Below are 15,569 nucleotides of genomic sequence, written 5' to 3'. Positions count from 1 at the left end.
ACTAAGAAGCGCCGAAGCCACTGTGTCAAGAGCCCACGCTCTTACCTTACCTTACCCAGCTTACCTGCTTCTAAGCAATTTCTGCTTATTTCGCATGGTACGCCTTTTCTAAGGTGATACCGGTGTCCCGGGCACCCAGTCACGATAGGGAGTTTGGCCCTTAGTTGTCGAGAAGTCCTTCCTATGTACCAAAGCTTTCCAGCTCACCTTTTTCTCCCCTTTTTATATCCTAGAAAGAAGATCCACTTCCTTTTCACTCTCTGGCCCTCCCCGGAAACCTCAAGAAAGCAAAGAGCATGTCTCACCAGCGCAGGATCAGACCTTCCAAGCCCCCCTGCTTGCAGTATCCTCATTAGCTGGGGATCCCCCCTCAACTCCAAATGAGATGAGCTCTAGCACTCTGACTAGCCCCCTAGAAGCATCCCAGGTCAGCAGCCAGAATGATTCTCCAAGCGATGCCAGTGAGGGGCCTGAGTACTTGGCCATCGGCAACCTGGATCCCCGAGGCCGGACTGCCAGCTGTCAGAGTCACAGCAGCAATGCTGAGAGCAGCAGCTCCAACTTGTTCTCCTCCAGCAGCTCGCAGAAGCCCGACTCTGCTGCCTCTTCCCTAGGCGAGCAGGAGGGCGGTGGGCAGAGCCAGCTGTCCAGCGTCCTTCGCAGGTCCAGCTTCTCGGAGGGGCAGACACTCACTGCCACCAGCGGAACAAAGAAGAGCCACACTCGCTCCCATTCGGACACCAACATTGCCTCCAGAGGAGCCCCAGGTAATGATCGTCACCAGCCTCTACTTAGTAAGTTGTTTCTGATGACACGGTGGGCTGTCCTGCTTATAAGGAAAGAGGAAAGTTGATAGTGTGATACGAATACCCAGGAGATCTCTCTGAGAATATTGATGTTTGTTCCCTTATACATTGCCAAATAGTAAACGTTTCCCTGGATTCTTTCGGCAGTTCCTTAGCGTCAGAGGATAGTGCGACTTGTCACAGTTTGAGTTTTTAATGTTTCTCTCAGACAGGGGAAATTCTTAGGAGCTTTGAAAATAATCCTATTAAATTCCTCCCCTTTCTGTGATTCCTGAGAAATGCGGTCAGGTGTAATATGAGAGAGGCAAAGTGATCTTGGGGTTTCCTCATTAAAACTAGGATATATGAGTGTGGGATGATGGGACCGAGGAAACCAGTTGGGGCGGCTGACTGTTGCATCACTAATCCAGGTTGGAAGGCAGCCGGGTAAGGAGGCCCTGGCCACTGAGCCCATCCTCACGCAAATGCCAGCTGCTAGCAGAGGGCACCCTCAGCATGGGAGACCTGGGACTCGGTGCTTTTGCCATCTCCCTGCCATCTTCTGTCATGGTTGTTAGTGTCTGGCAGGCTTTGGTTGGGTTTCATTTGTAGGAAAACTTCCACAGCAGCAAGTGTAACATGGATCTCTGTGCTCAAAGCCAGTTCTGGGTAGGAAAGCTCCAGAAATAAAATACAAAAAAATTTTAAAAAGAGGAAGATTTCCTGTAGCGACTGGAGCTGCCATTGATTTCTCATTATAATTTCTAGAAAGGTGAGAGCTGAGGCCCTCATCTGAAACTTGTGAGTGACAAACTTTTTTCCATTTTCCATTCAAGATGCGGTTTGCCTTATTGGAATTCTCTAGGAAAAAAAATCTCCATATCAAAGCCTGTCTTCCCAAGAACTTTCTTAGATGTGAAGAGTACTTGGGTTAGCTCCTCGCTTCACATCTGCTGCAGGCCTGCTGTCTGTGTAGTCCAGGCCCCTGGTCTTTGAGCATGGAAAACTTCCCTGCCCCCATTCTTGAATCCACATGGATTCCAGAAACCACGGTAACCTGCATTGGAAAGGGGAGCCAGAGAAAACCTAAGCAAAAGGGTCTAAGGGAGAGAGGGTCGTGTGTAGCTTCTTGTGAGTCAGCTGCCTCGGTTCAGTAGCTGAGGATTTCAGCACTACGGTTCCCTCCTGGGGGTTAAGTCCCCACCTCTGCTAGATAAAAGGACGCTCTTTTTCTCACTCTATTCTCATTTCCTATGTTTGGACTCTTCTCTGCACCTGTCTGTCTACGAACAGGAGGCCCCAGGAATATCACCATTATAGTTGAAGATCCCATTGCAGGTTTGGGAGCCAGTCCTTTCTGTCTGCCACCTCCTCCTCCTCTGTGCCCATCTTGCTTAGTTCAGAACCTCCTCTTCCGTTCTGGTGTCAAATCAAGTCTGGCGAGGCTGGGTAATCCTGCTGCGGTTCTTGGACCTGTCTCTGAGATGCCACCGATATTTTGCATCCTACGTTTTCTGCCCATGACTTCCAGATGCCTCAGTCAGTCTCCCAACAGCTTCTGGGAGGCAGAGTCAAGATTTATCAATCCTGATTTGCCCAAAGGTGAAACCGAAGCCTGCTATTTGTCTAAGGCATCATGATGAATCAGTGGGAGAATTTTTTTTTTTTTAATAACTGAGTACTTACTATGGATTACTTTATTTTCCTTGAATTAACACCAGAATGTATTTTCCCCCTTTCTGTGGTCTTGGATGTGGATGCATGTTTTCTGCCTCTCCCAGAGTCCCATTTCCTTTTTCTTTCACCTATTTTCCTTCCTTCATAAGTCCCATCTCACCCCCATTCCCGTTATTGCACAGGCGTTTTCTAGTGACTTAAGTCTGTTTCTTTGGTTTTCCTAGTGGTGTTCAAATTAAATATTGTGTTCAGTTCTGGGTTCATGGAGATATTAGTAGTAGAATATGTCTGCACGACAGAGTAGGGAGGGAGGGCTGAGAGCTGTGGCCTCCTGGGGAAGCCATAGAGTATGTTAGCAGGGAAAGGGGAAAGTTAAAGAGGAGGAAGTTGATAGGACCACTGTTTGGAAGAGCATTGTTGTGCTTAAGGAGCTGAGAAATTGTAAGAAGACTCAAGTGAGTGTGAGGACTAAGAATCAGAGCTGCTCACTTGAAGGAGCAGTATCAGGAGGTTGTTAGCTCAGGAAGCAAAGGCTGGATGGCCTTTACATGTTGTAAAGGAATAGGGTGCTGGTGTTGGAGTTTGTGTTGGGCACTAAATTTTATTGGGGACCTCAAAGGTCCCCTCCAAGTCATAATTTCTTACCAAGGCATCCTGGTGACTGCTGGTCTGTCTTCAGTAATGAGGAGGAGAGCCCACTGCCAGGACCAGAAGAAATCTTGGAGACCCAAGGAAAACACAAAGTTACCTCTTATCACATAATAGCTTTTTTTTTTTTTTTTTTTTTTTTTTAAAAAATAAGAGGAGCAGCTGACAAGCTGGCACCATCTGTGGGGGATGTGGGTTGGATGCAGCTCAGTCATTCCCTCTCCAGAGCACCCTGCTCATTTCCCAGGCACCCACCTGCTTTTCTGCCTGCTCTTCCTTAGGTAGCACTGGGAATTTTGTGTTTTCCTTCGGAGAGTATCATTTTCTCATTTCCTGCGAGCCCTGCCTGCTGCTCTTTCTCTACTCCTACCTCTCATTGTTCCTTGAAAACTTCTACCCCGCCACTTCCTACTTTGCCAGGCTTCTCTTGAAACCTCTCCCTTCCTTCTCCAGGAAGGCTAGGCGTGCAGCCCTGTGGCCAAGCTGTTTGGATATAGGGCCATCGTCCTTGGCTTCTCGAGCATTTTCTTGATGCTTCTTTTAAGGAAATTGCTGGATTTTATTTTGTTTTTCTAATTCAGAAGCGGGTTAAATACATAGGTATGACAAATTTCAGGTTCATTTCCGGTTCAAGAGAGGCTGTGTCCTAGTCTTCCTAGTGTAACCATTCTGAGATTGTTTAAAAGCCCAGTGTCAAGATATCAGAAAAGTTTCAGTGTACCTGCCTTTGTTTTACCATATGAGGACAGTTTTCTACATTGGTTCTTGTCAAGAGGATGGAAATTGACCAATATTCCTAGAACATTTGGTAAGAAGGTGAAAGAAGAAAGAACTAAATTTTGAGTCCATTTTGATTTGATTCTTTTTCACCTTTGTGTTGCTGCATTCTGAGTCATGTTTTCTCTTTTCCTCTTGTAATATACCGAGTCCCCATCTCCTTTCCTCCATGTGTGTTCCTGCATTCTTGGACTGTTCCCCATTGGTGTGCCACCTCTCTCCTGCGTGGGAGGGCATTGGGAATGGGAGCAGTTAAATGTGGAAACTCCTAAGTTGGGAATGTATGTGTTGCTCACCTCGTATGTGTGTTTTTACTCCCTGGTGGTCACTGACACTAGAATCCTGCAATGATAAGTCGAAGTTGAGAGGCCCCTTGCCCTACTCTGGCCCAAGCAGTGAAGTCAGCACACCCAGCTCTCTGTACATGGAGTATGGTGAGTACTAGGAAGGCCAGGGCTGCAGCTGTGTCTTTCCTCAGCTCTCCCCTCGTGCCTGCTAAGCTCTGAGCTGTCTGGCTCATGTTGGCTCCATGGAGGGTACACACCGTACAGTCTCACCCTTCCTTTCATCATTTATAGCCCCCATGCTAGAAATCACACAATCCTGCCATTTCTCTTGCTCCTTTCTGACATAAGGGGTCCCACCCTCTCTTAGGCTGTGAGTGTTATCACTATGGATGTCTGTCGCTCCAGATGGAATGGTTCTCTGAGTGGGTGAGAGGGACCTTGAAAAGAAGCTTTGAGTGTTGAGGCTGAGTTACCAGAAGATAAGCTCCACATAGAAATCATCCACAGGAGGAAGCTATTTGTTCCCTTGTCTGATTCTCAGCACAGGTTTTTTTGTTTCCTTTTTTGTAGGGTAGGAGGCCAAGTGTGTCATCTTTACATTTTGATGGCAAAAGGATTGTTTCTGGGCTGTCTTCATTTATTCTGTTCTTTAACCAAGAGGCTTAGTGCTTGGGGATTCTGAGATTCAGAGAAATTCCTTTAGAAGGTAGACATCTTCTTTCCATCCTGTTACCCGGGAGAACTTGGGAGTGTCTCTAGTGGTAAAATCATCAGACTTAAGAAGCTTGTCTGTTACTGATTTGCTTTCCAAGTCAGAGCTTTTCATATCCACATTCTGTTTTCCCACAGAGGGTGGTCAGTACCTGTGCTCTGGGGAGGGCATGTTCCGAAGACCATCAGAAGGACAGTCCCTCATCAGCTATCTGTCTGAGCAAGACTTTGGAAGCTGTGCAGACCTGGAAAAGGTGAGGAGTCTAAGGGATACTGAAGAGCTCATGAGTTAGGGCATCTGGCCTGAGGGGCTGTGGGGCCATTTGTTCTAAAGAGGTTTTGGATACACAGCAGGAAGATGCAAAGACCACGGGTGAAAGTGAGTTCTGAGTAAAGATGAGCTCAACAAGTTCAATCTCTAGAGAACTTTTCAGGGAGTATCTGCTCCTCACTGAGTCCAAAATACTACTAATTTTGTATGGGAAGCTGCCTTGGGAAGTATTGGATTTTAGCCACGTTGTTGTCATTTCCTTGACCCTGGAACTTAGGTCAAAGCTGTTTCCAGAATCACCTTCTCTGTTTTGTTCTAATATGTTCAGGTATGTAATGAATAATGTCTCTGTAGCATTTTAGAAATTATAAAGCACTTTATCCTGAGCTATTACATTTACCTTAATGCTTTGTCTACAGGGGTATGGCTTTAGGAAAGACCTAAAAAGAAAGATACCAAATTCTGGATGTCTTCTCTGTCATAGTTTTATGTAGAAAGTAGGACAGGAAGGCCAGGCATGGCAGGTTTGAGAGGAAAGAGGAAGTAGAACAGTTTTTTGGTGTGTTTGTTCGCCCTGAGTATTTTGAATGAAAGCAATGTGTGTGTTAGAAGCTCTGCTTTCCAGCATTCTAACCAATGAGGGGTTCAACACATCGAGCCCCTCACTCATCAGCTTCTTTGGTGCTCTCCTTCCCCCAGGAGAATGCACACTTCAGCATCTCAGAGTCCTTGATTGCCGCCATTGAGCTCATGAAGTGTAACATGATGAGCCAGTGCCTAGAAGAGGAGGAGGAAGAGGAGGAGGACAGCGACAGAGAGATCCAGGAACTGAAGCAGAAGATCCGCCTTAGGCGCCAGCAGATCCGCACCAAAAACCTGCTCCCCATGTACCAGGAGACCGAGCATGGAAGTGAGTGGGGCTGCAAGCACCTTATTTCCGCTGCTGCAGGGCTTCGGGCTAAGACTTGGTGCCTTGTGCGCTTCCTTTCTTGTCTCTCTTTGAGATGTAACCAAGCCAAGGGTTCCTCTGCTGTCAGAAAGATTTTTTTTTATGTTGTTCTAATTTTTTTTCCTGTCAGACCCAGAGTCCTAGAGTTCATCCATTTCCTACTTCAGAAATATCTTCTAAAAAATAGGTTTCCGGTATGAGAACTAAGATTGCTGGTCCCAGAGCCACTTCCGAGACAGTAGTACCTGCTGTTTCTGTGAAACTTTCAAAATTTCGGGAATAAAATGGGGGACACCCAGCAAGAAGAGCTGTTTCCATTTCCCCTAGCATCACTCCTGGCCAAGGTTCTATTTCCTTTGCTGTTGAAGGCATACCAGGTCCCTTTCATTGTGACCCTTGGAATAGGTAACCTCCTTCTGTCCCCCTTATTACCTTTCTTTCTTTCTTTTTTAAACATAGCAGGCTTTCGGGTCACTTCTAGCAGCTCCCAGTTTAGTTCACGTGATTCAACGCAGTTCTCTGACTCTGGCTCTGCGGATGAGGTTGATGAATTTGAAATCCAAGGTAAGGAGTAACACTATTTCAAGCCACATTCATTACCTGTTTCTTTCAATTTGAAGTCATAGACTGAGAAGCTTTCCCTAAGTATAGAGAATCTTCAATATGGTCCATTTTGGAATGTTGTCAGTAGTTGTAAGAGACAGCCTCTCTTGCCAAAAACAAAAAAAACCTTTTAGTAAAATTTAAGCAGCAGAGAACACTGAAAGGAAGTGCTTCAGAGTGGTCTGGCTGCTGGAGTCACCTTGATGGGTCTCAGTTGCAGCTTTCTCTTGGATTTTCACTCTGATTCCTCCTGCTCACAGCCTAGGGCTGGCCCATACCTGCTTGAAATTAGAATCCTATTCTCTTGTGTTCCATAACACAATCGAAATTGTTTCAAAGTGTTTAAAAGGAACTTTGTTATAATCCTAAGAGAAAAGGACAAAAAGAATCATTGTGGGGGAGAAAAGCAAAACAGGGAAAAAAAATGAAGTTTAGGAAGTAGAGCTTTATTCTGTTCTATCAGTGCTACTTGCTTAGCAGAATCACAGACCCTCATTGTCGTAGTAGTAGCTGTTGTTGTAAGTATATGCGCAGAGAAGGGGAAGGGGGTCTAATCTGGGAAGGCAGTTGCATTAAATCAGGTTAGCCCATGATTAGTGGATTAATCCATTCCTGCAAATCATAAATTTCTTCAAGTTCCCATCAGTGAAACAAACAAACCAAAAAGCAGTTCTGGGGCACAAGTTTTCCCCCATGAGTTATTTTCTTATAGAGGTGAATTATATCTGTAATTCCCCGTTGTAAGATGATGATGAATAGATCTTTTTTAATAGATCTGTTTATATCAATCTAGAGAATTGAGGTAATTTACTTTTCACCTGCACAGACTTCCAATAGTAATATTGGAAGTACCTGGTGGTACTTGGATTTCCTCCCCATTCAGAAATACAATTTTTAGACATATTTTTCCAGGCCTCTAGGTAGTCTTCCTTCTTTGTTCTCTGTAATATATCTGATTTCTGTTCATGACAATAATCGCCACTTAAAATTCCATTGGGGGGGGATTTTTGTATGTGGTTTTCCAATATTTCTCCAGTTCTCTGACACCAACTGAGTATCTTGCAATTTAATTCTGACATGAACACCTGGAGGTAGTATAGACCCCACAGTTTAAGGGCTCAATCCCACAGAATACTCCCATTGCAGATGTCAACCACAAATGGGGTCACCAGGTTACCTGCTCTTCTCCCTAGCCAACTACAAATTCAGGGGTTTTCCGCGACCCCCAGTTTCCATAATTTGCTAGAATGACTTACAGAACTCAGGAAAACACTATAGTTAAGATTACTTTTTATCGTAGAGGATACAAATGAGCAGTCAGATGGAGAGGTACTTAGGGCAAGGGCCCAGTTTCCCAAGCACAGGAGCCTCTGTGTCTGTGCACTCAGGGTAGGCCAGACTGCCAGTCCATCAGTATGTTCACCAACAAGGTAGCTCTCCCACTGACAGTCACCCGTGTCAGTGTTGATTATCAAGATTTCATTTCATAGGTAGGCATAAGTGCTTAAATCATTGGATATTGATGATCGAACTCAATCTGCAGTCCCTCTCTCTTTTGGGGTCATGGGGGAGGTACTAAAAATTCTAATCCTCTAACCTGGTGGTTGGTTTTTCTTCTGGCAACCAGCCCCATCCTGAAGTTATCTGGATGCTCCCCAAGTTTACCTCATTAGCATAAACTCAGATATAACAGAAAGGGACCCACTATGAATAACAAAAGACATTCGTATCACTCTGGAAATTGCCAGGATTTTAGGAGCTCTATGCCGGAAACTAAGCAGAGACCAACTCTATATTGTTTCTTATACCACAATCTGTGATTGACTTGATCTCCAAATTAGAAAAAAATAAAGGGTTCTGCCCTATCTCTCAGATCAGCAGAATCTCACGAGGGTAATATTAAGGTAAATTCAAAACACTGCTTCATTGTGTGTGGAGCGGCCCACTTGACTACTAAGTGTTCCTTGCAGCAAAGCAGGGAGCCCCGGGAAGCTGTTCAGTCTGGAAGGAACCCCATTCGAAACAGCCTGTGGCGGAGGCATGGAATGCATTCCTATGGGAAGCTGTTGTCGCACTTGTGGCCCCAGAGGAGTTATTTAGGCAGCTAACTCTGGTCAGCTCAGAATGGAAATCCTTAAAGGAAAAGACTTTAGGGAAGGGTCTCTCAACCTCTAGGCCAGATAATTCTTTGTTGTAACAGACTGTCCAATGCATCGTAGAATGTTTAGCTTCCTCCCTGGCCTGCACTCAAATATCTGCAAGGGTGCAAAATCTCCCCTGGTTGAGAACCACTACCTTCGAGGTCTTTAAGGCCAGGCTGGTTTGGGGAAGCTGCAGTGACTGTGTGCCAGGATATACTGAGTGCCCACCTGTGGATGTGATCCTATAAGCAGTTCATTTTTTGGAGCAACGTCAGGTCCTGATTCTAGGAACATATGGTACAGAACTGTCATTCTCATCGATTTACCTCCTGTCTGAATACTAAAGGGCCCCCTTTTATAATCGTTATCACAGATGGTAGCGAAGGATCTAACCTGACTCACATATCAAAGAACGGACTCTCAGTGTCAATGGCCTCGATGTTTTCAGGTAGCCTGTGCTGGAAGTGTGGGTGTGCTCATACATGCATGTATGTGAATGTTCGCATCAGCTTATGTACATCCTCTATCTTGTGACACCTGCCTATAAGGGTTAGAGAAGTAGTCGGGGGAAACCAGACTTGAGCCAGCAAAGAATATTTCAAATGCTCATTTTCTTCTTCATATGACCCCCAGTAATCCTCCTTCCTGAGATCATCCTTGTTGATCCTTCCCTACAGCTATATTTATAGACTGAGTGGTCATTACGACTGATGGAGGTAGTAGACAGTTTAGAAAGCAAAGGTCAGGTGAAGAGATTTTAGTTCAAACCACTAGCTAAGCCACGGCTACATGTTCAGACAGCAAAAGTCAGATAGAATGGTATGGAAGCGGAATGTGTCTTTAGAGTTTTGAATTTGCAGAGTCAGTTTGCAGAAAGCTATCTCTTCTTGGTATTTTGTATACAATTAGCATTTACTCTTGCTTTATGTTTGGCCTTAGTAATTGCTTTATGATTCAAACGGGTAGGCTCTCTGTAGGTGGGGTTAAATGAAAGGAGCAATTTTCAACTCAAAGTGCTTTAAAACACACACCAGCAAAGCTCAGGACTTTTTATTGAACAGCTCTTTTTTTAAAAAAATACTTTATTTATTTATTTGACAGAGATTACAAGTAGGCAGAGAGGCAGGCAGAGAGAGAGGGGAAAGCAGGCTCCCTGTTGAGCAGAGAGCCCAATGCCGATGCCAATGAGGGCTTGATCCCAGGAGCCTGGGATCATGACCTGAGCCGAAGGCAGAGGCTTTAACCCACTGAGCCACCCAGGTGCCCCTAAACGGTTCATTTTAACTGTTGATGGTATCAGCCACTAGAATTTGAAATACTTATGTAAGATTAGGTAAAGATTTGAAGAAATAAGAGTATTTAGGCTCATTTTTCTCTATCCCCAAACAGTTGTAATTTATTCCAACATTGTCTTCCCTTGCTTGAGAAGTAATTATCCTATCACTTGTTTAACTGGTTTCTTATGTGTTTACAACCAACCACAGTCCATTTGTGGGTACATTGATTGACTGCCTGCCACTTGTCTGTCAGAGCGCATTCAGCCTGCTTTAACCATAAGGCAGACTTTTATTTGGTCTTCCTGGCATCTTTTCTTCCCCCATTTTGGGGGCTTTGAAGTTTTTCATACATTTTTATACATTTATACGTTTTATATATATGAAACATTTTTCAACTAAAAAACGACTTTTTCTTGTACCCGCAATCCTAGCACATTATGGGAGTTAGAGGGAAAGCAATCAGAACAAGTTCTCTCGAAAGTAGTAGCTTGTTTTACCTTCTTTCTACATATGGATTCTTATTTATGAAAATATCATTTACATTTCATCTTTCTTTACTCTAGACTTCTTTATTGCTTTCTGTTCCTTTTCATCTGTTTCTTTATTAACAGTACAAAATTCTTTCTAAAAAGTGTCATTATACTCCTCGTTAGCAGTCTTCTGATTATATCCGGAGGTTTACAGTTGTATATCTTTTTGATCATCCAAAGCGATTTATGCTATTGAAGAACCTCTCGGGATACTTTCAGAGGAAGGTCATTAAAATCTATAACACCCTTGGAAAAATGTAAATGCTTAAGCATCATTATGGGTGGTAATTTCTTAGATCCTGATTCATTGAGTAGAGCATATGGAACAGAAGTGTTTCTGAAGGAAATAGATTTGGAAATTATTTCCTCCTAGCAATAAAGTAGATATAAACCTTGTGATCACAGAAAGCTTATTCATAGAAAGCTTTATATTCATCAACCTACTCCTTTCAGTAATTTTTAGTAAATTTACCAAGTTGTGCATCCATCACCATAATCCAGTTTTAGAATATTTATATCATCCCAATAAGATTACTTATGTCCATTTACAGTTAATTTCTGTTCCCACCCCATGCCCCAGTCCATTGTTAATCTGCTTTCAGTCTCTATAGATTTGCCTTTTCTGGACATTTCCTGTAAATGGATCCTACAACATGTGATCTTTTGCATGTGGCTGCTTTTATTTCATCAGTTCCTTCTGATGGTATCTGCCACACTGGTATGAGGTCATTCATAAGCTCCCAATCCCAGACAGTCTTTTCAGCCTCTTGAGGTTTAAGGTTTTGTTCTCCACCCCACCTTCCCCTTTTATCACAGCTTTATCAGTTGTTCTTTATCTTCCTTTGTTGATTCTTCTAGAATTTCAGTCTTCCACATGCACGTATCTGGTCATGGTCCAATCAGGAAACAGAAACCACAGAGTAATTTGAATAGGGAAGATTTAAAATAAAGAATTATTAACTGTCATGGCGGACTGAAGTAATGGGAGACTGGCTCATAAGGCATGAAAAGAACTCTAAAGAATACAGGAATAGCAGATACAGGTATTAGTCAGTGTCCCTGGGCCCGAGGGAGAGTGCCCAGGAAGGAACACGTGTAGAAGATACCCACATCCCCAAGGCTGAGATCCAGACCTCCTGGCTCCCTAGAGGTGGATACGTTCTCTAAGGCTGCAGAGGGGCCCTAAGAGAGGGCCTGGGGATGCTGTACCAGGCCAACAGCACCAGGAAACCCTTCTGTGGGGAGCTGGCAGAGGCAGCCACTAGGGAGGTGCCGAGATACTCAGAACTGAGCTGAGAGACGCTAGGGAAGGTGGTGCATGGGAGGTGCCAGGCCTGTGGCACTTGCCTGAAGCTTTCCCAGGAGGTGCCGGGGGAAGCTGTTTATGAGAAGTTCTGCCGGTGGCACTCTGCTGGAACGCCACCTTCATGAAGGTGTGCTTCCCCAGGGGAAAGTCATGTGTCCTACATGCAGGAGTCTGCCTAGAGGAGCACACCAGACTTGGCAAGAGAAACCCCTTCCTCCTCAATGTCCCCACAGTGCCGGCTCCTGACAAAGCTTAACATGGTGCCGTCTGGCGGAGGGCCACTGTATGAGTCCGGTTTCATCATCATGGAGCAGACAAAAAGAAGGGCAGGTTTGGAGCTGAAAGGCAATAAGTTGGTAACTGGCATAATATATAAAGATAGAAGTTCATAAACCATGTTTTCTGACAAGTTTTTCAATTATGTCCAATTCAGGGTAATCAATTGCTTCTCCCCATACTGCCCTTCTGAATTTTTTTTTCTTTTTTAAAAAGCAGAGTAATTGTGATTCTCCATTTTAAAATGTTTCCTGTCTAGTCAGCAGTTACAGAAAATTCAATGGAGTTAGACCTCCAGGTGCATTGGGTATCACCTTATCTGCTAGAAGGAAAGCAGGAAGGAAACCAATGTCAGACTGGCCAGTAAATTCTGAAGTCGAATCTCTTCCTGTGCCTCACTTTGTTTAAAAATTTGCAGATTTTGCCGAGGTTTTAACCAGTTCTTTCCTGATCATCCCAATACCAGTGTCTGGGCATGCAAAATTTCTTATAGCATGTGATTTTGAATTTTTTTCAGTCAGTAGTAATAACCTTATCTAAAGCATCAGGAGCATTTGAAATCAGTTCTCTTAGGAACAGATCCTTGCCAAAGAATCAATTAAAAGTTTCATAATTAGGTTAACATCTGTCCAATTGAATGGCCTCCTCTGCTCTTTACTTCTTAATTTTCTGTCTCGGACCCTGGAAAAATCCTTAATTTTCATCCAGATCTTCGACTAGTGTACAACCACATTAACATGCTTGAACTGACCAGAGAGTCGGCAGAATGCAGCAGAGGCCCAGGACCCACAGGGCCTTCACGGTACTTGGCCAGTGTCAGGTGGGATGTCTCTTTCGATGTCAGGGGCTACTTCTCCCTCTCTGTTCCCAGGGTGAGAGTGTCACAGCCAAACCTGTGTGGTCCTCCACACTCTTGGAAGTATTCTTGATTAGGTAGGAAGCCATCATACCTCTGGTAAAAAAGAGGAAACGTGATAAAATAGGACTGGACTATGTATTCCAAAGAGCAGAGAATGATTTTTTTTTTCCTCTCAAAGAAAAAAATAACTTCTTCTCTGTGAGGTTGAAGAACTACTAAATAGTTTTTTGAAGACAATGGTTTCCTTAGCAACAATGAATTATCACCACTTCTCTCTGATGTGCAGAATTTTCTTTAATAGCCTGGGCCTACAGTAGCAACATTGGTTAGCTCTTTATTCAAGGATATCTAAGATTTTCTCTCATTTTTCTTTCTGTCACTCCCAGCAGGCTGGTATTTGCTTTTTTCTTTTAGCCAGTTAATCATTTATTTAGGAAATATTTTCTGAAAACCTATTATGTACAAAACAGTCAGGCTTATAAGAGCAAGACAAGACTTATGTACAAATTCAAAGCAGTATAAGTATTATTCATATAAATGCTACAAACCAAATGGTCTGTGAAGGTCTGCTGTTGCCTAGAATTATTTTTTCCTTCACTAGTACTATTTAGAATGGAAAAGGCAACTAACAATGTATTGAGATCTGGATTTTGGTGGTATAAAGTCAGATAGAAAATGTGATATAGGTGAACTTTGTTAAATAAAAAGAACTTGCTATTTACTAGTCAAAAATTTTGTTGCTGTCTTAAATCTTTTCTGTGCTTAGAGAGCATATGAAAATTCATCGACAGATATCAATTCTGTTCTCTTGTGTATATAGCTTTGAAAACATTGATTTGTTAGGAATATTCTTTGAGTATACAGGGCTTATATACAGAGCCCTGTACTAAGTATTTTGGGTCAAGCAGAAGAATTAGACGTGCTCTCATTTCCTCACAAGGAGATTTTATGATCTAATGGCACATATAAAAGTATATATACAGAGGAAGCAGAAGAACAGTTGAGCTACTTATGGCCAATTGCCAAGTGATGACTAAAGCTCTACTGAGGGGCTCAAATGCAGCAAATTGATCATTGTGTAGCTTTAATTAGGAAAGGAATGTCTTTCCAGCGGGCATCAAAGGAAATGAGGGATGAGACTTACCACAACAGTCTTGTTTTCATGACTTGAATACACTCTATCTGCCTTTCTTGAACATGAGTGTTCTCTTTCACATTTTCCCCATCAAACATATTTGGGAAGACAAGGCGTTGGAGGTTCAGGCATATCATTATTAGGAATCCTCTTCAAAATCCTTTAGCGGAAATGGGCTTTGGAAAGTCTGCCATAGATTCCTGCCATTATGCCTTAGAGTTCTATAGAAAAGATCGTGTTGAGTATCTCCATGAACATTTGTTGATTACCAGGCATCCAAGGAGCTGCCAAGTCATAGAGAAGTTCTATTCCCGTTCTACCAGACAGAAAGGAAATCCTTCCATGAAGCTTTTATAAGGATACAGAAGACTTCGCACATTCGGAAGCAGTAGGAATAGTAGTCAGACGTTAGGAGCAAAGCTCCAGTTCTACCTAACATCGAATGAGTTACCTCCATGATCCAACTTCTTCATTAAGTCCGATTTTGATATAAAAAAGAGCTAGACAGAGTTCTTATCTTGAGATTTTTATCATTTAAGAGGGCTTGAGATTTAGAGAACGAGGGAGAGATTGAAATAATTTTTTTGTGTTTCTGCTTGATAGAGGGTGTGTCCCTGTGTGCGTTAGGTTGCTTCCTTTTCTCATTCACTGTTTTGCATCGAATCTGAGTTTGTGTTCCCACCTCGATTTGTAGCCATTTTGACTGTCTCCATGCTGTGCATAACGTCACTAATTCAGCCTTGTTGTGACTTGAACAGAGCCAAACTATAAATTATGTGTAGAGCTTCACTTGGTCTCTGCTCCTTATCCTGCGTAGAATATAGCTTGTAGTCCCCACCCTGAGCGCTGAGCTGGCAAAAGCTTGGAATGGTTTCCATTACTATCCCTTACCTCCTCCCTTCCCATTTCCTGCTCCCCTTATCTCTGGTTTCCATTTAGATGCTGACATCAGAAGGAGCACAGCCTCAAACAGCAAATCCTTCACTTCTTCTCAATCCTTGTAAGTACTCTCTCTGCCCCCAATAAAACCTTAGGTATATGGAGAAACAAACCCAGTTCTTGGTGTATGGATGGGAAAGGCCATAGATGAAGCAGCCACATTCACAAAGAGACAAGGTAAAAGTTAAAGTGATGGGCCTACCTGATGGTGGCAAGCCCCCTGGGATCATTCGTTTAAACAGGGTGGGCTGTTGGAGGCAAAGTTTGCAATATGGATTGTTTTTTCTCTGCTGACTCTGATGATACCAGAGGCCCCCAGAAGATCAGGTCCCCAAAGAGTGATTATGATTTCTGATTATGAAATCTAATTGAACCGGTTTCACATTGTAGATTCAACT

The 15,569-nt window shown here is 43.4% G+C and overlaps 1 protein-coding gene across 3 annotated transcripts in view; it reads left to right on the top strand.

Annotated features, from left to right (window-relative positions):
- RUBCN (rubicon autophagy regulator) overlaps window positions 1–15,569 on the top strand; it is a gene marked incomplete at its 5' end in the record, with an annotated part of 55,248 nt that overhangs the window by 31,348 nt on the left and 8,331 nt on the right. Inside the window, 7 exons of one of the 3 annotated variants that reach the window (XM_080820571.1) lie at window positions 234–767; window positions 4,226–4,321; window positions 5,024–5,139; window positions 5,856–6,066; window positions 6,568–6,669; window positions 9,223–9,297; window positions 15,172–15,232. In XM_080820571.1, coding sequence (XP_080676697.1) covers window positions 234–767; window positions 4,226–4,321; window positions 5,024–5,139; window positions 5,856–6,066; window positions 6,568–6,669; window positions 9,223–9,297; window positions 15,172–15,232 — 1,195 coding nt within the window. The remainder of the gene's footprint in view (window positions 1–233; window positions 768–4,225; window positions 4,322–5,023; window positions 5,140–5,855; window positions 6,067–6,567; window positions 6,670–9,222; window positions 9,298–15,171; window positions 15,233–15,569) is intronic. The other 2 variants (XM_080820572.1, XM_080820573.1) reach the window with 2 other exon arrangements.

The sequence above is a fragment of the Martes martes genome, assembly GCF_963455335.1.
Source record: "Martes martes genome assembly, chromosome: 1".
Taxonomy (NCBI): Eukaryota; Metazoa; Chordata; class Mammalia; order Carnivora; family Mustelidae; genus Martes; species Martes martes.
The sequence above is the reverse complement of the archived record's forward strand: the minus strand, read 5'-3'. Positions and strand labels throughout refer to the sequence as shown.